The sequence below is a fragment of the Aplidium turbinatum genome, chromosome 15 (assembly GCF_918807975.1).
Source record: "Aplidium turbinatum chromosome 15, kaAplTurb1.1, whole genome shotgun sequence".
Taxonomy (NCBI): Eukaryota; Metazoa; Chordata; class Ascidiacea; order Aplousobranchia; family Polyclinidae; genus Aplidium; species Aplidium turbinatum.
In genome coordinates, this window is record NC_137486.1 from 3,379,817 (window position 1) to 3,405,742 (window position 25,926).

At 37.8% G+C, this 25,926-nt stretch overlaps 1 protein-coding gene across 1 annotated transcript in view; it reads left to right on the forward strand.

Moving 5' to 3' along the window:
* The window catches only part of LOC145784536 (zonadhesin-like), a 54,589-nt gene that overhangs the window by 22,702 nt on the left and 5,961 nt on the right, over positions 1-25,926 (forward strand). The window contains exons 18-41 of the mRNA XM_082596378.1: positions 7-178; positions 477-597; positions 1,550-1,685; positions 5,052-5,181; positions 6,809-6,916; positions 7,774-7,865; positions 8,946-9,090; positions 9,691-9,947; positions 11,273-11,437; positions 12,045-12,217; positions 12,543-12,681; positions 13,013-13,185; positions 14,241-14,362; positions 14,750-14,886; positions 15,060-15,154; positions 18,165-18,318; positions 19,063-19,187; positions 20,216-20,395; positions 20,825-21,123; positions 22,013-22,138; positions 23,488-23,585; positions 23,971-24,109; positions 24,801-24,929; positions 25,693-25,790. Coding sequence (XP_082452504.1) covers positions 7-178; positions 477-597; positions 1,550-1,685; positions 5,052-5,181; positions 6,809-6,916; positions 7,774-7,865; positions 8,946-9,090; positions 9,691-9,947; positions 11,273-11,437; positions 12,045-12,217; positions 12,543-12,681; positions 13,013-13,185; positions 14,241-14,362; positions 14,750-14,886; positions 15,060-15,154; positions 18,165-18,318; positions 19,063-19,187; positions 20,216-20,395; positions 20,825-21,123; positions 22,013-22,138; positions 23,488-23,585; positions 23,971-24,109; positions 24,801-24,929; positions 25,693-25,790 — 3,513 coding nt within the window. The remainder of the gene's footprint in view (positions 1-6; positions 179-476; positions 598-1,549; positions 1,686-5,051; positions 5,182-6,808; positions 6,917-7,773; positions 7,866-8,945; positions 9,091-9,690; positions 9,948-11,272; positions 11,438-12,044; positions 12,218-12,542; positions 12,682-13,012; positions 13,186-14,240; positions 14,363-14,749; positions 14,887-15,059; positions 15,155-18,164; positions 18,319-19,062; positions 19,188-20,215; positions 20,396-20,824; positions 21,124-22,012; positions 22,139-23,487; positions 23,586-23,970; positions 24,110-24,800; positions 24,930-25,692; positions 25,791-25,926) is intronic.

The following is a 25,926-nucleotide window of genomic DNA, read 5'->3' on the forward strand; positions in this document are numbered from 1 at the left end:
GTTTAGGTGAACGATCTGACAACAACCCTCCCCTTCAGCATGGCCGACAGGGGGTTACGTGTGTCGCTAAGTGGGGTTAACGTTGTTATGACAACGCGATTTGGATTGCAAATTGTCTACAACGGAAAATTTAACATATTGATTCAACTTTCAGCTTCTTACGCAGGACTGGTGGAAGGTAAGTTAGCTCCTACAAAGATGATTGTAATAACTTCTAGAAACTTCTAAGCAACTGTGTGGTATCACTTGAAAGAATAAAATTACCTTCTGTTAGGCCACATGAAGACTTACATAATAAATGCACTAAAAGGTTGACAGCTTTGCTTGTAATAGTAAACAAAGCGTGAATGACAGCAGTAGACATAACATTTGAAAAGCATGCAACAAGTACATAAATTGACTCATAATGTACAACAACAAATATATTTTTATTTTTTTTATTTTTCATAAAACATTTATTAATTTTTTGTACCAAGGTCTGTGCGGAAACTTAAACGGCGACCCTAACGACGACTTGACCCTGCCAACCAATACATCAGTCATTGTAAGCCCCAATGATTTCGGGAATAATTTCAAGGTTGGGGGAGAAAATGAGGGGTGAGTTTTGTTGCACAAAAGATTGAAGTCAGAATTATGCAGATTTCAAGAAGTACTAGGGCAAATGATTGCGTCACTACTTGATATGGCTACGATCGTCAGACAATTCAGCAAGTTCTTCAACTCAGCAAGTGCATTTCAGTTACTGCCAAATAAAAAAATTAGATTTACTTCCTCAGTTCAAACTTGCTTGGTCATCGCTTGTTAAACTGATTTGGCTGAGTTGTGATATGCCAAGTTTCGGCTTGCTCAGTTGTTATTTGTTCAGGGTTCATAATGTGCCCACTTCAGTCACTTGCTGAAATGTTGCTAGCTCAGTTGTCACTTGTTTAACTGCCATTTGCTCAGTTCACAACTGCTGCCTTGTAGGAGACTTTATGGTTACGACGTTCGTATGCAGTCACTAATGCGATCAATATAGTCTTTTAATCGCCACGTGTTTGTTTAACACTGCGCATAATTTCTGAAATAAAAACTTGGTGATTTTCTTGTTGCAATTGCATTTTGCTGATGTCCACTTGGACACAATAGACTTGTCAGGAGATCTTACGGAGCATTTGAAAGACCCGGGATAATTTAGCGACCCGGAACCTTTCAGGAAACTCCAGAACAAAGAATCATTTTTAGAGGTGTTTTGTTTTGGAGGTCCGAGGTTCTGATTGGAACCTAGTCCAAATTATCCTTTCAACGGACAACTTGCTCAGCAAACAACCAACTGAACGAACCATCTTACAATACAATAAATCATTCAACATATGATTTTTTTTAAGTTTTCAGATTTTCTAGCATAAAAGTAACAATAGAAACCAAGTCTTGTTTGAAGCAACAAGTTTGCGCTATAATTGTTGTCTTTAGTTGTTGACATCATTAAGTAGTTGATTGGAACAATCAAGCACTTAATGTCAGCTCACCGCTTGGAGGTTGACAACATGATCCCATTTACTTTGACCAGGTGTCAGGACGGAGATGATGCAGATGGAATCGGAGATTGCCTGGATGTGGAGGATTACGCATCTTTGTGCTCCATCGTCAACCAAACTTGCTTTGAAGAGTGCAGAAAGGAAATTCCTATCACAGATGTTTCAAAGGTAAATTAGCACAAAGAGCAAACGTTTTTAACTAAAAACGAATATACTGTAATTATGAAAAATAGAGCCATAAAACATCAATCGATTTTTCTATTTGTTGAACTTCTATATATTAAGTTTTTGGAATAGATAAGCGGAATACTTCATATCAGTGGCGTAGCGTAAACCATTTGCATTCCAAAAGCTCAAATATATCTCGACATGGCAATTTACGTTGAAGCAATTTTGGTTTGTCATACTAGAAATTTTACCCATTATCCAATAAACGCATTTATAACAAACTCAGGCCATTTTCGCCTTTCTAAATTTGCATATTTGCAATTTGTAATATTAATACGATATTGAAAATTGAATGAAGCTGTTCACCAGGCATTAAATAAAATAATATGAGATGTTCTACTGGTGCAAATTAAGCTAAACTATCACAAGATGTATTTGTATACAGTGACAATCTGCTTTTATTCCGACGTTCCGACTGGATTTTCGTCAATCAGACACGACTGACTTCTTTAGTTGTTGTTGTTTAAGTTTGTTGTTGATCGTTAACAATTAAGTGTCCCTTTTTTTTCTAACTTATTTTAAACTTTGCGCGCGATAATTTTTGTCAAGAAGTTGAATTTTCATTTTGTATGTTTAGTTGTTTTCAGCAATATGTCCTGTGTTTTGCCATGCTAGACAGGTAGTCACTACCTGTCTAGCCTCCTGAAGAAGTCAGTCGTGTCTGATTGACGAAACGTCGGAATAAAAGCAGATTGTCACTGTATATATCTTGTGATAGTTTAGCTTAATTTGCACCAGTAGAACATCTCATATTATTTAATTAATACGATGTGTAACTTACAACACGAAAAGGCTCATAACAGACCACAATGAAGACATAATGTGCAATTCGGCCAGGGATTCTCGATTTTCCTGAATTCATAAAACGAGTTTTAAAAGACTAATTGAAATTAGCCTGCAGTGTACTCACAAAGATAAAGTAGGCTACTGAGCTTTCAACTCATCAGTGACCTCAGGTGTGTCATAAACATTGGAAAAAGCATTTTTTGATTCAGTTGCGTAAGTTTGCAGAAACTTTTCATGATTGAAATTACCTCCGTTAAACAGAACCATGGTAACCACGTTTTACTCCACAGCAGAAACAAAAGTTTGCTTATAAAAAGTTACAAAATCTAGATTTGTAGGCTAATTATACTTACGATCAGAGCTGTAAGATTGTTTGGTAAATCTAATCGACGTTTCATTTTTTAGTTAAGAAATTCGTGAACTGTGTTGATTTAATGAACAATGGTTAAACTGTGAATTCGTTGTCAACAAATAAACCACTTGGTTGGTCTTTCGTCTGAAATAGCCCCTGGGAGTTACGTTAGAATTTCATCACAATACTTGCTATAGTGATTTACTTCACTCTACACCAGAAAAAGTATGTCAATGGTGATAAAAACTTCTACAAATTCTGCAAATATCTTACACTCTTGTTGAATCATCACTTCAACCAATCCATACATATCATATTAACTAGCAATTCAAAATAATTTTTTAAACAATTATAGTTCCAGCATCAATGGTTTAAGCGAGTGGATAGACTTAATTTTTGAAAACAAAGTTTGATTGCTTTTGCTGAAACGTGATAAGATCGTTATACACTAGAGAGGTATTTGAAGGAAATAGGGTAAAGGACTTTTTGCGTTTGAAAAGTTCAACTCAAAAAAGAAAATCAAGACAAAGGAATTATATGTTTTTTGGCAGCCGATTGTAGCAAGAATTGAACAGCGATAGCCGGGAAGAACGCTCTTTTCTTCATAAAGGAATTTTGTTACAAAATTGAAGGAAAATTTGAAATACCGTACGTCGTATATTTTGCTGGAAACACCTCAGCGTGAAACTTTAGTTCATATATCTTGCTTGGTCAAGCACTTTATATGCAAGCTCCCTCATTTTGCACTTTATGCCGCTTTCTGCGTTGTAACAATCTCCTGCATTTCATATTTTTTCATGCGCATAACAAAACCAAATTGCTACCATTTCGAAATGGAAGACAAACGATTTCTCCACCTTAAGAAAAGACGAAAATAGTTCAGGTATCCAGCTTAATGCATATACTAGAGTCCCAAACCAACGTGGATGAAAATAAAAATACCTTTATTTCTCTTATCTTTAAACTAGTGCCATAAAGTCTGCACGCCGCAAGACAGCCAACATTTACTCCAATGATTTTAAACTGGTTCAGCAACTTCAGCAGACAACTAAAAGACAAAAAGCGATCAATACTTTGATGTAACCAAAAAACTATGCAGCCTAATGATGTCACAGATACGTTTGTAAATACTTGGTTGCTAACAATGCTTTTACATAAACTTTATCAGTGACGTATTAATAGAATGCCAATGCTACTTCTTGTTTTGCATCTGAAATGTCAAAACAAAAAAGCTTGAAGTGCACAAATTATGTGATGTAAGTGACCTGGACCCCTTAACCCCTGATGGTTTGATGCTTTAAAATTCAGAAAATGTTTAAACCAACCTTATGAAAACATTTTCTTTTTAAATAAAAATAATAATGTAACTTCAAAATGACTGGAGGGGCAGTTGTTTCCCCCCTTGCCTCTTGCTGGACGCTACGCTACTGCTTCATATTATGTGATCTGAATAGAATTGTAAATTTTTTAAATAGAATTGTTAATTGAACCACTAAGTGCGCTAAAGCGTTTGTTTGAGTGTATTATTTCCAAAATAAAAGATTATGTTTGATTAAAATCAAACTGACCGATTTTACCCGATGACTTGTTTTGCTCCAAATTACCCTGCTGCATACGCCGGTATACGGAACAATAACAATTTTAAATAGCACAAAGGTAGTAAATGTCGTGCACGGACATTTTGCCGAAAGGACATTTTGCCAAAAGACATTTTGCCGAAAGACATTTTGCCGAAAGGACATTTTGCCGAAAAGACATATTGCCAAAAGGATTAATTGTTTGTAAATGATATTTATGCGTTATTAGGTTATGATAATACATATAGTACGTTTGTATAATTTCGGCAATTAGTCCTTATGGCAAAATGAGTTTCGGCAAAATGTCCTTTCGGCAAAATGTCTTTCGGCAAAATGTCCTTTCGGCAAAATGTCCGGGTACCGTAAATGTTGGAAAGCTGTCAAAATGTCTCTGCATTGCTCCAAAGTTATCACGCTTTGTGTTGTTGCTTGTATGAAGGCTTTAAAACTAACAAAAACATTTACACACTCTAACTGCTTTTTATGGACATGAAAGAAGAAAATAATTTACATGTTTTTTATTTTATTCTAGGCTAATTGGATGACACATTAAACTTAGAAATATTGTCGAGTATTACCTTGTATTTCTAGAATTGCGTTTTCGACCTGTGCGTTACAATAGGAGACAAGCAAGTTTTAGAACAAGCTCTTTCCAAATATGCTGACTCATGTCAGGCAAGTGGAATTACTGTGTGTGATTGGAGGAAAGAAACTGATACAGGTATGTGAGAATAAGAGGCCTATTAGGAAGAAACACTTCCCATACATGCAATATGCAGGCAATAAAGAACTAACATGCAAACTTAAGCACTGCTTGAAGTACTTTTCCAAAACAATCATCAGGTTCAATATTGTTAAGTATGGAAATGAACAGAATTGCAGTGCTTTTACTTGTTAGCTAATTGCTACATCCCCTTTCTGGAATAGATTTTATGTACATGAGGTATAATACACACATGTTGTATAAAATGGTAATCCAACTCTCACTTGCTAAGGTACAAACATTGTGTATTTTCACAACAAGCAGGCTACTAGAAGCAGAAATTTCTAGAAGTGCGGGATACGCAACTACTTTTTCAGAGTAGGGTGCGTTAAATAATAGTATTGCCAAATTGTTTTCAACATAAACGCTATTTTTGACTTGCTCGAAAGAAACGTAATGCCTGTTTGTCAAATCAGTTTCAAAATTTGCAAACAACTAAAGTCCAAAACACCTTACAACTTTAATTTATTAATTCATCAGTGTAGTAATGTCTAGAATTTTAAGCTGTTTAGAGCAATTAAGCTACAACCTAAAAAACTATGAATTTACAAAACAAGTTACTGTTGCACAACATCATTAGTTTATTTGAGGATGGTATGTCTGGATGTGGCAAGTTATAAGTGTAATGTTTATTACATTTGTGAGTTCTTTTCAAGTAAAGGTATAATTGGTCTAAACAGTCCGCCCCAGTAGTTCAGTTTGTTGGCGCATGACTTCGTGAACGAAGAAGCTTCAACATCAAGCAGCGCTGGTTTGACTCTCTGGGTATGCGCTTGAGCAACGCATTCTAAGGACTGCTCTACACTCAGTGGCACCTAATGGATGGAATATTTCCCCGACAACAAGACTTCAACAATCGGAAATTTCACTCTGTCAATCTCGGTAACCGGCCCTGCGTCAAAAGCCTCTACAACTATGCGAAACTACCAGGAATAACCAATCAAGGCTTTGTCAGTGCGAGGATAAAGATTCAAAACCAACCAACCAATTTTTCAAAAGCATTAGCATACTTTGATAACTTGTTTTTTTAATCCAGACTTGCACTTGATCGATGAGTTGACAACAGATCACTTTAAATTAATACGTAAAGGTTTAAAAATCCTTGGTCAAGACTTGACTGGAACGAAATAACTGATATTTGAACTATGGGATTAAAAATAACTTTTGGTCAGAAAACATGCATAAGATCTGGCAGCAATTTTGCATAACCCACCCCTACTCTGAGAAGCAAGATGGCGTAAGTTACGCTCCCCGATACTTTCTTGATCTTCCTGAATAGAAGTTTTGATTAAACATAAAATTATTTCACACCCGTTCATATTTACTTTGTTATACTTTTTCATTTTTGGTAAATCAAAGAGTGATGCGTTACAAGCACATAAGATATTACAACTTTGCCTTCGCCCCCTAACTAATTGAAATGAGTAAGAGAGGTGATCATATTTTAGTTTTCATTAAAAAATCTAAAATTGAAAAATAGCAACCAGGCCGCAATTACAAACCGCAAGAAAGTTTTTGAACCAATAAACATGTGGAATGAGTCCTTGGATGATTTTAAAATGAAAAATTTATTTTGTCTTTTCAGAGATTGCGTGTCCGAGCTCCTCCCACTACGAGCATGAAGGTTCAAGTTGTCCTAATACTTGCCAAGCGCCTACCCAGGCTAGCAGATGCGCAACACCACCCGTTGCAGGTAACGCATAGTTTAGGTAAAACCTTAAAGTTTACAGTTTTAAGTTCATGGATTAATTTACCTGGCATTATTTGTATTTTTGCCTTTACTTGTACTCAGTTCCAGTGTACAGAAATGGTTTGGTTTCATTAGGTCAGTTTAGAAGCGAACATAGCGGCGTTAAGGATCTGAAAACGAATTTATGGTTTCAGATAAATATCTGCGCAGAAACCCAAAGATAAAAACAAGTTTTATACAAAAAATACGAAAGAATGTTTAATGCTTCCACCAAAAAGCTCTTATACTATTTGAGGTCAATCTGTTTATAAACTTGAGTTAGCTGAATAACGTAACGTCTGAATAAAGCAACGTCAAATCTTCCACTTTTGACAAAAGTAACAATTTGGTGTTATCATATTTTACAAACCTGACGTGATAGGATAAATCTAAGGTCAGATTCGGATTCAGCACCCCAAAATTACTCTAAATCAGTTTTCAAAGTTCATAATCATAGAGCAAAAATCGTGTAGACCAGCGTAATCATTGACCGACAATGCATTGCTTTAAAATTACGGTATTCAGGCTACTAATCGACGAATTCACACAAACCATAACAGTAGCCACGTACTAAAGGAAGCCAAAAAACAATAATACATTTTGTTTGGTATTTAACTTTGTTCCACACTGATAACTTGGTCAAAGCAATATATTTTTACCTGATTTTTACAAACAATACAAACTTTTTTGTGCTGATTGTTTTTCAATTTCTTTTGCATGCAGCCCATAATTGGTATTTTGATTTTATCAAAAGCTGTCTACCATTGTACTGTAGATTATTTGCAAGGCTACTTACGTTAAACATTGTTTTGTTTTGAAAGGTTGTGTCTGTAACGACGGGTACGTTTTGTCAGGAAGAGATTGTGTTCCTCTTTCCAATTGTGGATGCACATCTGCAGGAAAATATTACAAGGTGAGTGTTCTTAGACCAGCGATTATTATTGAACATTGTCGATTACTATTAGCTGCATAGCCGAGTGGTGAAAACACTGGAACGGCAATCAAAAGGGCGCCGGTTCGACACCGCTCAAGAGCATGTGACTGTGTCTTTGGCAGGACACTTAAAGGTATGCCTGAAGGTGGACATGAAGGTTGGCTTCCTTTCCTTCCCGTCCACTTAATCTAATCTTAAACCACCGGGTGTAAGCCTGGATACGACAAACATTAGCTGAAAAGAACTACAGTGATTGAGACAGATTGAATTGGAAGACCACGCGAAACTTTGCGGCATCAAACTAAGTTAATTGTTTAGCTGTCGGCTACTTAGCCGAGTGGTGAAAGCCCTGGTATGACGTTCAAAAAAGCACCGGTTCGACATCGTTCAAGAGCATGTGACTGTATCTTTGGCAAGGTACTTAAGGCATGCTTGAAAGGTTGGCTTCCTTGCCTTCCAGTCCGCATTTTCAATCACTAGGCGTAAGCCCGGATACGACAAAAAGTGATTTTCGAATTGAGTCTCATTGGGAGACTGTGAATAATTTCGATGGATCCATAGATACATTGATTGTACATAAGCGTAAGCTACACATTTAAATATTAAATTTTATACATTTAAAAAAGTTATTGTAAAATTTGTACTTTGGGCCATTCTATACTTTAGATTTAGCGGCTTGCAAACTCGATGATTCTTTGAAAGGGGCAATGGCCATAATAGGGCTCTGAACCACTACATTGTAATTTCAACGCAGCTCAAAAACAATATTAAAAATCACTGCTCTAAAAAAAATCAGCAGTACAGCTAACATCGTGTAAAACTTATCAGGTTTGCTGGAACCTGTTATTGAAATTTTAGTAAACTCCGCAGACTGGTTGTTATAAGCGTATGTAGCCTAGCTTGTGGTGTTATGTGCTACCTTGATCAATGCTTTCATGTCAACATAACATTCTACTGGTGAGAGAACCAGTTGTTGATATATTAGAATCCCATCACTCGTTAACTGTGGATGTTGTCAAATCTGAAGTTTCCGCACTTTCATGGGGTTCTTGTATTTAGGCTGGGGAGCAATTCTATGATTTGGGATGCACCTCATTCTGCTCGTGCAAGAACGGATTCCTGAACTGCAGCAGCACCAACTGTGACATGGGAGAAACGTGTAGGATTTCTAAGCAAACCGGCAAGCTAGGCTGCGAGCCTTTGAGTGAGTAGCAAAGAATTGTTTATATTACGCAAACAAGTACTTACTAATAACATTAATAATAGTTTATATTTCACACCAGTTGGGTGTAAAATGGCGTCAGTGCAAAGTATTAACATCTTTTGAATCAATAAACGTGGCATGCTTGACTATCTGAGTTAATAAAACACACACAATCGTTCACATAATAAAGTGAGAGTGGTAAAGTTGGATTATTTCTTGGTACTAATTATTCAGATACAATGACAATTTATTGCACAATAGACCAGGCACAACATCAAGTGATGAGACAATTCTGTCGTCTAAAAAGGTCAAATACATAAATCAGTATGCTGGCAGTCAATCTATGTTTGACTTGTAACCTATGGCAGGTTATCATTTTTTTTATTCAAACAGCTGCTAAGTTCAAACTTGTGCATTGCAAAAACTGAATCTAACTGTCTCATTTTGTCAAGTCATTGCGCGCCTTACTTTTTCCATGTATAAAATTTGAAGGCAAATGACCTTGACCTCTCTTTGTTAGAGTCCTGCTCTGTAGCAGCGTATATCTGTGATTTCGTCATGGTGGTAGCTTTTTGCTGAATTGCTGCATTTCAATTACAGGTTTTGCCACTTGCAAAGCTTCTGGCGATCCACACTACGTGGCATTCAACGGAAAATTATTCGACTTCCAGGGCCGCTGTACTTACTTGTTGGCTCGTTTTGGCGGGATGTCGATTTCAGCTGAAAATGAAAACAGAGATGGCAACACTAAAGTTTCTTATATCAAAGCTGTCCGTATCAATTTCAACTACGCGCAGACGACAAACGTCACAATCACTCTCGGTGACTTCTTTGACAGCAACCAACCAGCAGCAAAGGTGAGAAAAATTAAAAATGACGCAAGATGACTCAGCATCTTTCCCACTCCACAAAATCGTGCGAAAATCTTCAAGACACTTTGAGCAAGGACGTATAAACCCTTTCAGCTTGTCTCTAGAAATTGCGACTGAAACTCAGCGAAACCAAACCTGTGGCAGCAGCTTTCCATCTACATAACCGGGAAGCTGATTGTGAGCTGAATGTCCTAAACAACAGAAAGTCACTGTTCTTCTGCCCCGAACCAAAATACCTCGGTGGGACATTAGAGAGATCGCTCAGACGCTCACGTACCGCCACCATTTCGTATCACTGAGCAAGAAACTTTCATCGCCCGCTGCGCTTGGCAGGCTCCAGCTGGGGAGCGAGGGCTGACACTTTGCATATAGCAGCCCCAGTCCTTGTCTACTTCTCAGCAGAGTACTGTGCACCTGGTTGGTGCCGCAGTGCTTACTGCCACAACATCAACACTGCCATCAACATTCAACAGCGCTCTGCGCACAGTGAGCTGGTGTCTGAGTCCCACACTATTCGACAACGTTCCCACTTCCCATCCTTGCTGGCATCCAACCCGCTGAGCTTCATTGCAAAGAAGCCACTCTGTCTCTCGGTCGACGGGCATTGGAGCCCAACCATCTCAAATGCAAGATTTCTGTTCCCCTAACAGAATACCCTTGTCGACTGAAATCAAGACACCCATTCGTGTGAACCGCTCAACTTGTGATCAACGAAGCTGATAGGCAAAGCATCCCTGCGGCTAATTGGGCGGACCCGTCCCGCCGGTCTGACCCTGTAGAGACAGGCATGGGTGCGCCTCAACCGCCTCCGTATGGGTGTCGGGCTTTTCTGCTCAATTATGCACCACTGAGGAATGGCCTCCTCTTTTTTATGGGAATGTGGTGCTGAGGAACAGACCACAGACCACATCATCAACGATTGCATCATCATCAAGCCACCTAAAAAAGTGGAAGATCTGCTTGTCTTGAATGATGAAACAAAATACTGGCTTCTCTCTAGTAGTCCGGAGACATCGTGAATCTGGGATGGTAAAAGAATAAAGCTTCGGTCCCAGAGGCTCATACGACGACGGCAATCTTCACATGAAGCTTGATTTCACAAATCATTGTGAAAAAGTACTGATTTTTATAAGAAATTTTTATCGAAATGACAACTAATAAGTTTGAGATATAAATATATTCATTGTTGTCAATATTGAACATATGTAAATATATGATATAATAAGTGATTGATTTTAAACGCCTGATTGTTCCAGTGAACTGAGTTCTAAGCTTAACTTTTAGCTCATCTCTTTCTTATTTCTTCTCAGATTGAAGGACTTTTTACAAATGGTGAACAAATTCTCGACACTTTTGAAGGAGGATTTCAAATCTTTAAAAGGGGAAATCAAATTGTTGCTGACATTGGCCGAATTGAAATCGCTTTCACTCACGGGAGCGTTCGCATTGTGGTCCCAGAGAACATGGCTGCAGAGGTGGTTACTTTTACACTCTCGATCACCTTTTGTGTAGTTTTGAATTTATTAGATTACAGAGCATTGTTGGATGGCCATTGAATATACGTTTGTGTCCCATCACACGATGGGCATGAAGGATTAGTACGGTATGAGTGAAAGTTTACCAAATACATAAGCGTTCATGGTGTAACCAGCGGGACTGCTTGGAGCCATTTTGTTTCGGGGGAGTAGAGCGAAAACAAAATAAAATTTAAAAAAAGTTAATCCAAAACAAAATCATGCCAGCAACGTTTGCATAGAAACAAATTAAAATATGTTTTGTATTTCTTGAACGTTGAACCTTTAACATTTGGCAAATTGTTTTGTTTTGAACTCACAACGAAATGAAAATTACCTTTTTTCAAAATGAAACGAAAAAATACAACAAAAAGATTTTGCTTTAAACAAAAGGAAATGTTTCAAAGCCTCAAAACTTCCTCAGCATCTGGCTCTACTTGAGAATCACCGGGTGACACTTTGACACTGATAAAGCAAAATAGAGCAGTTTGGTTAATCACAGACGGTTTGAAATCATTTTTCCGATTGAACACATCGACCTCAAATAACAAACAGGATTGTTTATCAGGCTGTAGGATTGTGTGGAACTCGTAATGACAACGTCACCGGTAACTTCACGATGATGAATGGGAACATTACCAAAGATGTAAACGAATTTGCTGATAGTTACCGCATAGGATATTGCAATGACACTGGAATTCCTGATTCATTTGTTTGCTCTTCAGAACAGGAAGAATTATAGTAAGCATCTTGTTAATTCATTGAGTTAACTTTCAACTTTGGTAAAGAGGTGATTTTCTTAAGCCATAAACAAATACACCCTAGACACCACACGGCATTTAACAGTTTTATGTTAAAAGCCTTGCGGTTTCTAGACTGTATTTGTTTATGAATTAAGTTAGTTTATTAACCTAAAAAAAAGTTTGTTGTTTAGAAAATGTTGGCCTTCTTCTAAGTTTAAGAAAAAGCTTACATATCAGTACTGGTATCACCAACTTATCATCAATTAGTATCTTGGCTAGTATTTCTTTGCAAAGAATAAACTTTTTCTTTTTTACCTTTCAAGCGCGAGCAACGAGTACTGTGGAAAGATCTACTCTGAGATATTTGCCAACATATCAGCAGAAATCGACTTGGTGCCTTACTTCAACGATTGTGTCTTCGACCTGTGTGCCACCAATGGTTCCCTGAGCAGTTTCGAAGATGTAAGAGAGGAAGGAATAGATACATGTTGATGTTTTCGTAGCTTCATAAATTTACGAATCTAAAATGCCTGCTGATCTAGTTTGTCATGTTTTTTATGCACAATACTGTTGAAGACAATCACCTCTAATTCAAAGATTTAATGGATCCTGGCACAATGAGGTTACGTTATAGGCTATCTGGCTATGTCATAACCCAGGCCACTCAGTAAACAATAGCCAAAGGCAACGCCAACGCATGAAAACGAACATGTATGATTTGGTGACGACTTACAATTTCACACAAATGCACCGTAATGTTCCATAATTTGACGTCATTACTCAAACATTCCAGGTTCTTGTAAATTTGGTGTATGATATAGAACGAGTTTTGGATCTAAGTTTTGGCCCATGCAACTGGCGAGAAATAATTGGAATCCCTCCTCTAATATGTCCTGAGAATTCCCACTACGAAGGTTGTACTTCCGCTTGCCCTAACACGTGCTTGAACCAGTTTGCTCAAGACAGGTCAGACCTTGACTGTGTTTCTGATCAATCTTTCAAGTTGTTTAACTTTGTTAGTAGGCTAAAGGAAGGATATATTGTATAAAGTTAGTTAATTACATCGTATGCTATATGCAAAATCAAATTAGTTTTTAGCCTTTTCTATTGCTCTGGTTAACCATGGATAGTGTTACATTTTTTAATTAAACGAATGGTCATCAGTTTTACAAAGTATAACTTGGGAGTTCTTACAAATATTACAGTGTTCACATTTTTCTTAAATATAACTTGGGTACTGAGGTTATTTTTTCAATCATTAACAGACATAGTTAAGTAACAAAACAACATTTAACACTGTAACACAAAAATAAAATGAAGCGAACGTTTTCGAAGTTGTCCTTTTCAAGCCTATAAACGAAAAAATAATTATACCATTGTATAAAAAAAATAGGCTACTAGAGAAACACAGTATAACATCAAAACATTGTTTAATCTAAACATTGAAAGACTGCCTATTCTGCTCACATACAAAATGACCCTACCAGATCTTGTACAATCTCCCTGGATACTTCTCCTCTGAACTTAATTCTCTACTTGATCCGTTGTATTGTGGAGTCATGTGGTATGTAAATGTAAGCATGATAGGCAATCTTTCAATGTTTAGACTAAACAATATTTTTGATGTTGTGTTGTGTTTCTCCAGAATTTTCTTACGCAATGATTATTTTTTCTTTTAAAGGCTTGAAAGGGACTATAATGTAGGCTACAGTATAGTCGAAAATGTTCGCTTTATTTATTTTTATTCTATAAAATTAAATGTCGCATTGTTGCTGAGCTATGCGTGTTTATAGTTTTACAATATAAATAAGAACAATTCTACTAATAACACGTTTTTATGCAAATATGTCTTCACCATTTACAGGCCTTATCGCTTTCTTTTGAAAACTGAGGATATTTTAAGTATTTTCTTACATTTTGCATAACTACAGTAGAAAAACTACTAACAATTCAAAGTGTTGCTTCTGCAAACACTTCCTAGTTATTTTCATTTCACTTTGATATCAACATTCATCATTCAGTTGTGGGATACCAAAAAGTGAAGGATGTGAATGCAACTTTGGTTATGTTTGGAGTCAAGGCGAATGCGTAAGACCACAAAATTGTGGTTGCTACAATCAAATGCTTGGATATCTCTCACAAGGTATTTTATTTGATTACACATTCATTCGTTTTGTTTTTACTTTGCACATACATAATCGGTCATTTTACTTAGTAGACTAGTGAATTGGCAAATGTCGGCTGCGTAGCCGAGTGGTGAGAACGTCTGCGCGACTTTCGAAAGGACGTGGGTTCGACACCGCTCCAGAGCACGCAGCTGTGTCTCGGCAAAGACACTTAATGGCAAGCCAAACTAAGGGGAGCAGCTGACTCGAAGACTATATGTCACTTCGTTGCTTCCTGTCGTCTGTTGTATCGCATCTGTGATCGTAGTGTACTGTGTGTTTCGCAATGGGCGCAAATAAAAAAAAAGCATTATTAAATGTGTCCGTTTTGTAGCTTACGAACTTTAATTTGATACACATACCAGGTTACAGTGAAACTGACAGTAATTGCACCACGAGATGTGGCTGTTTTGGGCCAAACAAATACGAATGCCGAGATGCCAGATGTGACGACGGGAACAAGTGTACTGCTGTAGGAGATACGTTCGAATGCCGGCCAACGGTGAGCCTTGGAGCATGTTTGTGCCATTACAATAGACAACAAAATTTAAACTTAAAAGTAAATCTGTATCAACGAACCCTATAGCATTCCAACCGTCCAATCGAAAGAAACAATTTTAAAGAGGATTGAATAACTCGTTAGTTTTATTGATTACGGGATGTTTTGTACATTAGGAAACTAACTGTGTGCTCTGGGGCGCTACATACATTTCCACTTTCGACGGAAAACAGTTCAATTTCAATGGAGGCTGTTCCTACATTTTAACCAGGTATGATTGGTTCGTCAATTCGTGGATGAAATGTCTTTTACATAATTATCTAAATGATTTCTAGAACTTTATTTACCTGGCGCTCAAGTATGGCTCAGGCAAAACAGTTACAACTTTAAGGAAGACTAGTGAAAGAACATCACAACGTGTTTAGATTTCCACTGGTATCATTGTGCTTAGTACGTTCGTCACTGGTATGATTGTGCCTTGTACGTTCATCAATGGTGTGATTGTGCCTTGTACGTTCATGACTGGTATGATTGTGCCTTGTACGTTCATCAATGGTATCATTATGCCTTGTACGTTCATCACTGGCATGATTGTGCCTTGTACGTTCTCAACGGTATGATTGTGTCTTGTACGTTCATCAATGGTATGATTGTGCCTTGTACGTTCTCAACAGGGCCGGATTAACTATAGTAGCAGATGTAGCAGCTGCTACGGGTCCCGCGCTTCACAAGGCCCCGCGCTTGGTGAACAAAACGTTTTTTTTTTTTGCAAAAAACTGTCGAATATAGTTGGTATGTAATTTTTGACTTGCAAACTGGAATGGCATGGGAGAATATTATAGTTGTAGGATTAAATTATTAAGTCCCAACGACTTATTTATCCCTTCCTAATTATTGTAAACTTTAAAAACCGATAATTTCCGCTGGAGGCAACTGCCTGATCGAGTGCCACGAGCCCACGATACTAGTGGTTTGAAAGATTATTCGACTGTACTTGTACATCAGTGAGAAGAGTATCAATCTTGCCGATTGCTTTGGACAGAGTTATTCCAACGCGTCCAACACGAGCGGAAATATAGCCTAACGGAGTAGGCCTACAGACACTTGTCAAAAAAAATGGTGCTATTGCAGAATATGTTCCATCCTACGCTCATTCGTTGAATCTAGTTGGTGTATGCGCTGCACAATCGTATCCAAAAACAGTTCAGTTCTTTGACTTCGTTGAAAATGTCTATGTAGGCTATTCTTTGCTGTTTCAACACACCGGTGGTCCGTTCTGGAGTGTTCCGGTGGTGGAGTGCTAAAGAAGCTCTCTGAAACAAGATGGTCCGCAAGAGCTGATGCCATTAAGGTTATTAAAGAACGTTTTTTCAAAAAGGAGACACTGGAGAAACTTGCGAATGATCGGGTGCAAAAGACAGAATGTCGACAGCAGGCAAATGGACTCCTCGAGAAAATGGAGTTGCTCGAAATTGGAATCTTAGTGGTTTTTTGAAAAAGCTTACCCGATCGCTTCCAGGCAAGTCAAGCCTCTCTTCAAACAAAGCGGCACAATCTCAACATTGCTTCAGCGTTGTGTGCCTCTTTGGCAGGATCCCTACAGACATTCAGAGAACAATTCGTTAAGTTTGAATCAGAAGCGCAGAAGCTGACTCAAGTGCCGGATTACCGACCAATAGGCCTAAGCACAAGAAGAATTGTCCAAAATCGAACGCACGATGAGAATGGATAGGCAGTGGCCGTTCAGTTTCAGATGCAACGGATATCAACTAAAGACAAATTCCAGGTGGAAGTTTTTCCTTGCAGTATTGGACAGCTTACAATCTGCGCTGGAGCCACGTCGCAAGGTATACAGTACACCAATTCGTAAAGCACATTGCTTTTGATTGCTCCTCTCCAGAACTCAACTATTTCACTTCGATTAAAGAAAACAATATTGACACCATGTTTCTAACATTGACAATTTGTTACGCATTTATCTATGTATGATGGTAACTAATTGTACTGAAGAGAGATCATTTTCAAAATTGAAGTTGATTAAAAACTATCTGCGAAACACGATGGGGCAAGAGCGGCTACACTATAATTAAAAAATATCAAATCTAAAAAATATTCAATTACTTTCCAGTCATTATCTGTACATCAAATCAATCTGCTACAGGCCCCGCACTTGGTTAATCCGGCACTGTTTCTCAATGGTATGATTGTGTCTTGTACGTTCATCAATGGTATGATTGTGTCTTGTACGTTCATCAATGGTATGATTGTGTCTTGTACGTTCATCAATGGTATGATTGTGTCTTGTACGTTCATCAATGGTATGATTGTGTCTTGTACGTTCATCAATGGTATGATTGTGCCTTTTACGTTCATCAATGGTATGATTGTGTCTTGTACGTTCATCAATGGTATGATTGTGTCTTGTACGTTCATCAATGGTATGATTGTGCCTTGTACGTTCATCAATGGTATGATTGTGTCTTGTACGTTCATGACTGGTATGATTGTGCCTTGTACGTTAATCAAGTAAACTTTGTTTTGTGATGTACAGTTCTTTGTTTTGTGTTTGTTTTGTGATGCACAGTTCCAGCTGAAGGCTGCGAGGTAACTTATCCGTCCCAAGAAACAATTGTTTCGTACTGTAGGCGTAGGGTATAAGTAGCATGCACAATCACACATTGGTCGTTGGTTAATTCTTGGTCGCTGGTTTGAGTCTTCATCCTCGGCTTGCTCACTCTGAGAATGGAGATTCAAACCAACAGCAGTTGTTTCTCAATCTCAGTAGCAAACCCTTTTTATTCAATGAAGTAGTGTGCCTGCCTCTGCACACCTGTGCGTATGAATGTGTAGTTAGATTTACTGTTATGGGGTGGTGGCTGACTGGATGACTGCTTATGGTCTTTCGCTGCCATCCTGATTGCGCCATAATCTAACCAACAATTGTACAATGCATTGTTTTGACAATTACATTTACTCTGCTTGTTTGTTAATATATAGCGCTGTTGAAACAAAATGAATTGACTTTACTTGACTTCCATATTGTGATCATACAGTATGTGATAACAACTAATGATTGTATTGATCAAAGACTTGTGTTGCTCTTTCAGCAAATCAGATAAAAGAGACTTATTTGAGCACATTGCACTATCCTGAACTAGCACTTTAATTAATTATTGAATTTATCGTGGAAAAGGAAATTCGTGTCATTGCGGCTCTATTTCCCAACCAGCAGCCAAACACAAAACTAGAGTCAGTTGATGGTCTCGTCTCAATTTGCTCAGGGCTTTCGCTGATGACGATATTCCAAGTTTTTCCGTCGAAATTGACAAGCACGAGTCTCCAGAGTCGTGTGTAGAAGATCCAGGGTTCACATTGACCATCCGAATCGGTTCCCATATGAAAATGGTAGTTTCAGATGGAGGAAGATCTTTGCATGTGAGTTATAAGCTGTAACTATATACTATAGGTAGGTGTACAAAACATATTAACTATATACAGAGCCGATATACATAGCTTTCAAAAGGGAGTCAGAGGGGTACGTCCTAACATATCCTATTGATACCGCTCAGTGTTTTTTTCTTAACTGCTGCATGGCCACCTGGAGATGCGGCCTGATTTGTCACATTTTGCAGATTTTGATTACAGCTACTGCCAGTGCTTGACTGACATTTTTTGAGATATTTTTACTTTTGCGGTTTCCTAATGACATAAAACTTTTTTGTTGCCTTGGGGAAGAAGCAGAAAATGAGAAAAAGTAAGTTGAAAAACGCAAAATCAGACTGTTATTGAAAATTAACAGTCTGACTAAAATCTTCGAAATCAAATTTTCTTTGTTTTTCAACATGTGAGAATGTTAAAACCTATTGTGTCATCTGGGGAAAAGAATAAAGAAAGCGTAAAAATCTAATTTTTAGAAAAATTTATTTAAACGTTCGCCCAAAGTTAGAAAAACCTGGAAATTTCTGCAAAATGTGACAAATCAGGCCGTATCTTTAGGTGGCCATGACTGCTGCTTGTCTAAACTAAAAACCAATCACTTGAACGAACGAACCAACTCATGGTCCATATTCACACTTAGCCATTTTTGCACTAAGAAGCTTATTTTACTGCTTGTTGATATGCTAATTGTACCTCTTTGCCCCACCCACCAACAACAACAACATGTCTAAATTCTTGAAGGTCAACGGCCATCGTGTTCGACCGGGAACAAAGACCCAAATGTACGAGATTTCAGCACAGCCAACTTTCACAACGATTCGATTTGTGTTTGGATTGACCGTAAGGACAAGTGCACAAGGGTCGAGGTGAGTTTAAGAGAAATCAGCTCAAGTTTGCGATATAAGTCATCGTTGATAACTTTATTCTTTTGGCCGAAAGTCTTTGATTTAGCTGTTGTAGCAAGTTTGTACAAAGGATATAGCAAGGCCACTTTGAGACAATCCGCATTATCCGCTTAATGTTGTCAGCACATCCCACATAACGCTATACACTGAACAGAAAAGGATTCATTTATTACCAAACAGCTGATGCAGCTTTTAGATGATGAAATGCTTCTCAATAGCGCACGCGTTAATGCGATTATCGCCGCCAAGGGTTTTCTGAGACATAAAAGCTTGATAAGGCTGGTTTAAAAATGCAGCAAAACTACAGAATTTAAAATCTCAGAATATCACAAAATATTTGTGTTGTGATGCTATTTTATTTGTATTGTTTATAATTGTATTATTGTACTATTCAACAAACAAAATAAAACTTTTCTCTCCTCTGATTCGTGATTTCCAGTTGAACACAAGATAGGCTATGAAATATATTGAAAATAAAATCTTTAATTTATAAATTCAAATGCAACAAAATTGTTAAATTGCCTCAAAAATGTCCATAATGCGGTAAAAACGTTGAAAGGATTTTGCTACAACAAACGTCCTTCATACTATGCTGTTCACCGAAATTCTTTAAACGAAGAATCAAAACTTATAACAAAGCATTAAAATAGAACAAGGTTGAGCATAGAAGTTGATTCAACATGGTATTACACGAAGGAGTAGCAAATTAACGTTAATATTCAAGGTTTGGTAAAACCAAGTTAGCTCACTTGGCGCTTCTGCTATTGAAATTAATAACTTCTATTAGAATAAATTAAAAGTTAGAACAGATTAGAATTATAACGCATTTTACATCTTTAATAAAATACAATCGCGCAAGAGAGTTCCGCTCTGATAGGTCGCGAGTTATTAGCTACAAGGCTAATTAGGTTAATGTCTTATCATGCTATGGCATATAATGTTTTACACTCAAAATTCATAGAATAATATCACAACCGTTTGCTTTTCAGGGTGTTGTTGACAGCAACTCAAAATTTACAAGAAAAATTAATGGGATTATGTGGATTTTCTGACGGAAACCCTGAAAACGACTTTGCCATCGGCACGACTGATGACGTGACTGATGATGCTACTGAGTTCGGAAACTACTGGAGGATAGAAGAAGAGAACAGCGATGACGAAGACAAGAAGTAGCCTACGTCATGCTTTTAAGTTGTGATTATAGTCATATGAGAAAATATAATCAACATACAAAGACTATCTGTTAATTCTTCGACTAAAAGTCGCCTGAATGTGCTTCTGAATATTTTCGTCTTCAAAATGAGTAAATTCATTTGTGTGCTGAAGCTCTGAGCTTAGTGAACCTAAAATATTTGAATTTTCATCCGACAAAAAATGTAGGCTACATACCATGCACACTGTCACCTGCACCCCACGCTGATACAATGTCCAAGCAATTCTCAACCGAGGACGAAACAATTAATTACCAAGAAATGGGATTGCGACTCAATCTCCATTTTCTCATAACGTGCTGTTTATTGATGGTCTACGAGAGTTTTGAAATGAAGATTTTAATGAATTTTTAAATAGCTAACTATGTTCATGTCTGCAATTTTCAGATGCGCTGAGGGCACAAGAATGGATGATGTCGAGATGATAAGAAGTGCTTGCAAAAATCGAAAGTACTTCAACTTGTTCACCAGCGTCCTTTCTTGTGGCGCGATTGCAGACCCAGAATCAGTGCACGCTGCTTGTCATGAAGCTGTACCTCCACAAGCTGTGGTCAAAGCCTGCATTGCTGCCTTATGCCAAAAGAAATCTTACCTTGACATTTTGGAGAACACAATTGTGAGCTACAATTTGATCTGCAGAATCAGAAACAGTCCGTACGACCTCGATGAAGTGGATTTCGAATCGAGTAAGTTTTAGTTACCTACTTGGCAATAAATGATTTATTTCAAGTTTCAAATTAAAATAAAAAGCAAAAAGTTGAATTTAAGTCCTCTCACAAAATAATGAAAACACAAGCATATTTCAGGGAACTGCACAGAGTTGGTCGGCTATGGTATTCAATTTGACATCGGCTTGTCAAAACAGCTGCAAATACTTTTACAAAATGACATATTATACAAACGTATGGAAAGCGCTAGCGGCTTAGCTTATGGTCTGATGCTCTGGTAAGAAAGACGCTGCTGTAGGTTTCACAAGGCGTTTGTAGGTTTCACGAGGAAAATTTTACTTCTTTGGAAATAAATTTAATTTTTTCTCCCAATTTTATGACTGAAAGTTAAAATTTTAGATCAAGACACTGCAAGTCAACCTTTGTGTATACACAACTCATCCAAAACACGTTTTCTAGTTTTCGATGCAAACATATCTTTTTATCCAATATTCTAAATGGTCGTACCTCAAACAGCTCACGTTGTCACATTTTCCTATAGTTGAAAAATCATCAAATACAAATGTGCAGCATGATATCAATTAGACATGCAGACAATATATTTTGTTGAAATTGTTCTTGTTTATCGTGCTTTGTTGTAACTTAAGTAGGCCTATGTTGTTGTGGCTAAAGTGTATGCTTAAATTAAACTATTAGTATTATTACTATGCTTATATTACACTATTTCTTACTACTTTAATCATTGTGCCTGGCCTGCTTACATAGTTATGTATTAGAAGAGTAGTCTCCCAGAAAGCAAAATTCGTCATTTTCATCATCTGTAGACGTTGAATCAATGTACATAGGACGGATTTTTCTGTTTTGGTATTATACCATTGTTTTTCACAAGATCTTCAACCTTTTGTAGATCTTGTTTGTCCTCCAAACTCTACATACTCCAAGAAAGCACCAGCATGTGTCAAAACGTGCGATGATCCGGAAGGAGCAATGTGTTCCTCTGATGAGTTTTCAAGGTCTCTACCTCTTGGGGAAGGTAAGCACAGGAATCTATGTTTTTAAAATAATTACTTAGGTAGGTTAGGCTACTTGTTTCAACATAAACCTAACTTTATTGTTTTATTGCAAACTCGGCCTTACCAAGTAGGTGCATCAGCAAACCTGTTTTGTTTTCATATGAAACTTAGATTTGGGTTTCTGAGGATGTTGCATTTACCAAATGAAAAAGGGATTGCAAGAAAGGATTTTGGTTCGGTCGTTATGAAACGATCAAGATTGATTTGCGATACTGTCAAAACCATCATCAATATTATGTTCCTTCCTCGTATTGAGGGTTGGATACAATGCGCCATTGTCAAATGTCAAAATAGGCACGTAATAAAATAGTTTTGAAGCTCAATCTAGGCAAAAATCACGCGTTGTATAATTTTGAGATTATTTGGACGACTTAAGCATAAATAATACACAGGTTACAATAACTCTTCGAAGAATACGTTTCACGTTTCACTGCCACCTTTATTAAACTACAAAGTGTTTTCTGAGTTGGATGTTTTCAGTGTTTGTATAATTTCAATTTCAATTTGAAAGCTAAGGAAAATTGATACTTTAAACCGAAGAAAAGCGAAATTGTTAACATGAAACTTAACACGAAACTAAACCAAGAGAGTTTTGCGGCACAAAATGACATTGTCCAAAATATGGTTCGTCGTCGTCTGAGCTTCTGGGGCCGAGGGTCTATCCTTTTACCACCCCAGATGCACGATGTTCCCGGACTACACTGGAAGGCTGCTAGAGAGCAGCCAGTCTTTAGCTTCATCATCCATGACGCGCAGACCTTCCACTCCGTTAGGTGGCTTGAAGATGGTACAGTCATTGATGATGTGGTCTGCGGTCTGTTCCTCTGCACCACATTCACAGGAGGAGGAAGAAGCCATTCCCCATTGGTGCATGGTTAAGCGGAAAAGCCCGACGCCCGTACGGAGACGGTTGAGGCGCACCCATATGAAAATATGATTGATTGGTTTTGAATCTTTATCCTCGGACTGACAAAGCCTTGATAGGTTATTCCTGGTAGTTTTGCATACTTGTAGAGGCTCTTGACGCAGGGGCGGTCAGCGAGACAAGCAGAGCAAAGTTTTTCTGATTCTTGAAGTCTTGTTGCCAGGGAATTATTCCATTCACCAGGTGCCGCTGAATAGAGAGCAATCCTGATATGCGTTGCTCAAGCACACACCCCGAGAGTCGAACCAGCGCAACGTGATCTTGAGCCGGGTGCGTAACCACTGAGCTAACGGGGCGGAGAGTATACTGTCAAAATACTAGTACTGTCAATATGTTTCAAACTTCCGCTTTCAAAACAAACATGCAACTCATATGCTATTCCAGGCTGCGTGTGCAAGGATGGACTGCTATGGAACAACGGAAGTTGCGTTGAAGATAAATATTGTGGATGCAAAGACCCAGAAACAGGATACTACGTGGAAGTAAGTTGCTTTAAATGACATGCAGCAAACCACCTAAAACCTTTTAACATCAGTCAACGATTTCAGTTCATAAAATAATTACAGTATTGAGTATACTCCTGATGTCAGGATAGAAATAAACTATCCTTATCTATGTTACTTCATTCTGGATTGTTCAATTGTTATGATTTGTTTTTTAGTCGCTTCACAATAGCTAAGGTCGTTTAGCGACAGTATGTTTATAACTGACTGGAAGCGTGAAACTTGTTAGAGTCGTAAGAATTTTAATGCACTCATGCAAGTATGTGCGCTTGTGTGTGTGTGTTACATAATAAGTTGGACTTGTCTTTCATGTTTTTGACGCTTGCTTTTTGCATTAAAAACTGACTTATTTTGTGATCACCAGAGCGGAACGTGTGGTTGGAATCAAAATTGTTCGAAGCACTGCTCATGCAATGAGGGCATCTGGGAGTGTGACGAAGGGGGTTGTCATGATGATCAGTATTGTGGGATGAGACAAGGAAGACATGGCTGTTATTACAAAGGTGAAAATAGCTTAAAATTCTCTGAAAATACGTCCCTAATTTGTTGTTAAAAAAAGTGGAAAAGTTTTTAATGTAACCTCAAGGGATTGATTGAGCGAATCTTTTTCTTTGGAGCGAAAAAACGTGTAGACTTGTATAGATTTTGAACCATTGACCCAGGTCAGGCGATTGATGTTGGCGAAGTCAAATTTCCGCTTGTCAAAGTATTTTTGCCTCATAATTGTTCCATGTACTAAACGACACTGAATAAAAAGCTGTTTTGAAGTGAGCTGCTCAAGCCCACACCTCGAGAGTCAAACAAGCTTAGCTTGATCCTGTGGTTTATTTGTTTAGAACGTCGGACTCTGCTTAAGCTGAGCTAGTTTTTAGTCAGCAGAGTTGATGAGAAGATAATTTGAACTTAGGGATAATGAGATCCCAGACCCAAATTCAAAACACCTTAGCCTAACAAAAAATGCAGTTTATCCAAATAATTCGCGGTGGTTTCTTTAACTTCCTGGACCCAGTGGAAAGTCTTCGGGCCCCAAAATCATCCCTTGTCCGGATCCAAATGCACTTCCTGCATCCCTGTCAACTCTGTCAAGTATTAGTGTTGACGTAAACATACTCTTGAGAAATATATTTGCATATATAGCCAAGTATGGCATGATATACCCAATAATTCGATGCTAAGTATCATATTATGACGCAGATGAATGCAAATACGATAATGGTGGATGCAGTCACATGTGTGAGTCATCAAACAGCTCTGTGACGTGCAATTGTCCGGTTGGAATGTTCTTAGTAGATGACAAGAACTGCAAGATGCTGGACAGGAGAGGTGAGAGTGTGCGCGAACGGGCTACTTCTTCTTTTCTTTCTTCTAAGTTTTTACGCTATGCTACTAAAAAGAAACTATCGTGCAACTTTTGTTTTATTTCTTCCTTTTTTTACCAACTTTTTGACAAACAAAGAAAACGACCAACTTTATCTCGACCAAACTAAAATCTAATCTTTTTTCTCAACGTAGTCAAAAAATGAAACGTGTAACTTACAAAAAATGTGAGATCATCTGAAGGCAAGCGCGAGACTAATTTAGTTTCTCGCGCGGGCTTGCGGTGATCGAAGCCAAACGTCACAAGAGAACTTAAAACCTGTGCACAGTGTGCAGTCCAGGTAGTAGAGTCCTTGTAAACTTATATCAATCATCTCTCTTTCTTTTTGAGACTTATTGATTGTGGAAATAAACTTTTTGGGAAGCTTAAGCTACCCTTGATATCTTCACACACTTATAGAGGTTTCGAACCATTGACGCAAGCCCAGTCACCGCAAGAAACAGACTAAAATAAAGTTTTCACTTGGAGATACATTTTGCGTGCAAATTAGTGTTTGATTTATAGTTGCAGCTGAATTATGAACAGTTCAGCAAATACTGTATTCAAGCGCACACGCCGATACCTAAGTTATTGCGGCTTGACCTTGCTGGTTCTTCATTTGCAAAGCCATATGTTTAAAACATGTGCTATTACAGCAGACTATTTCTTAATATTAATGACCTTTCATATTTGATGAAAGCCTTCATGACATTCTATCATTTATTGCAGCTTGCCTAAGCGACGAAACAATTTACACAGCCGCGGTGAAAGAATGGAAGAACAGCTATCAAGACTGGCGCGATCATTACTACAATAAATACAAGCAGGTCTCTTCAACATCATACAATGATACATTTACTGTACCCTAAATAAAAACAATCAGTTTTAGTAACTAAGATTTTGTTCTTTTGGTTGCATCCTTCAACAATGAACTGTAGCCTAATGAAATTTACGATCTGCCAT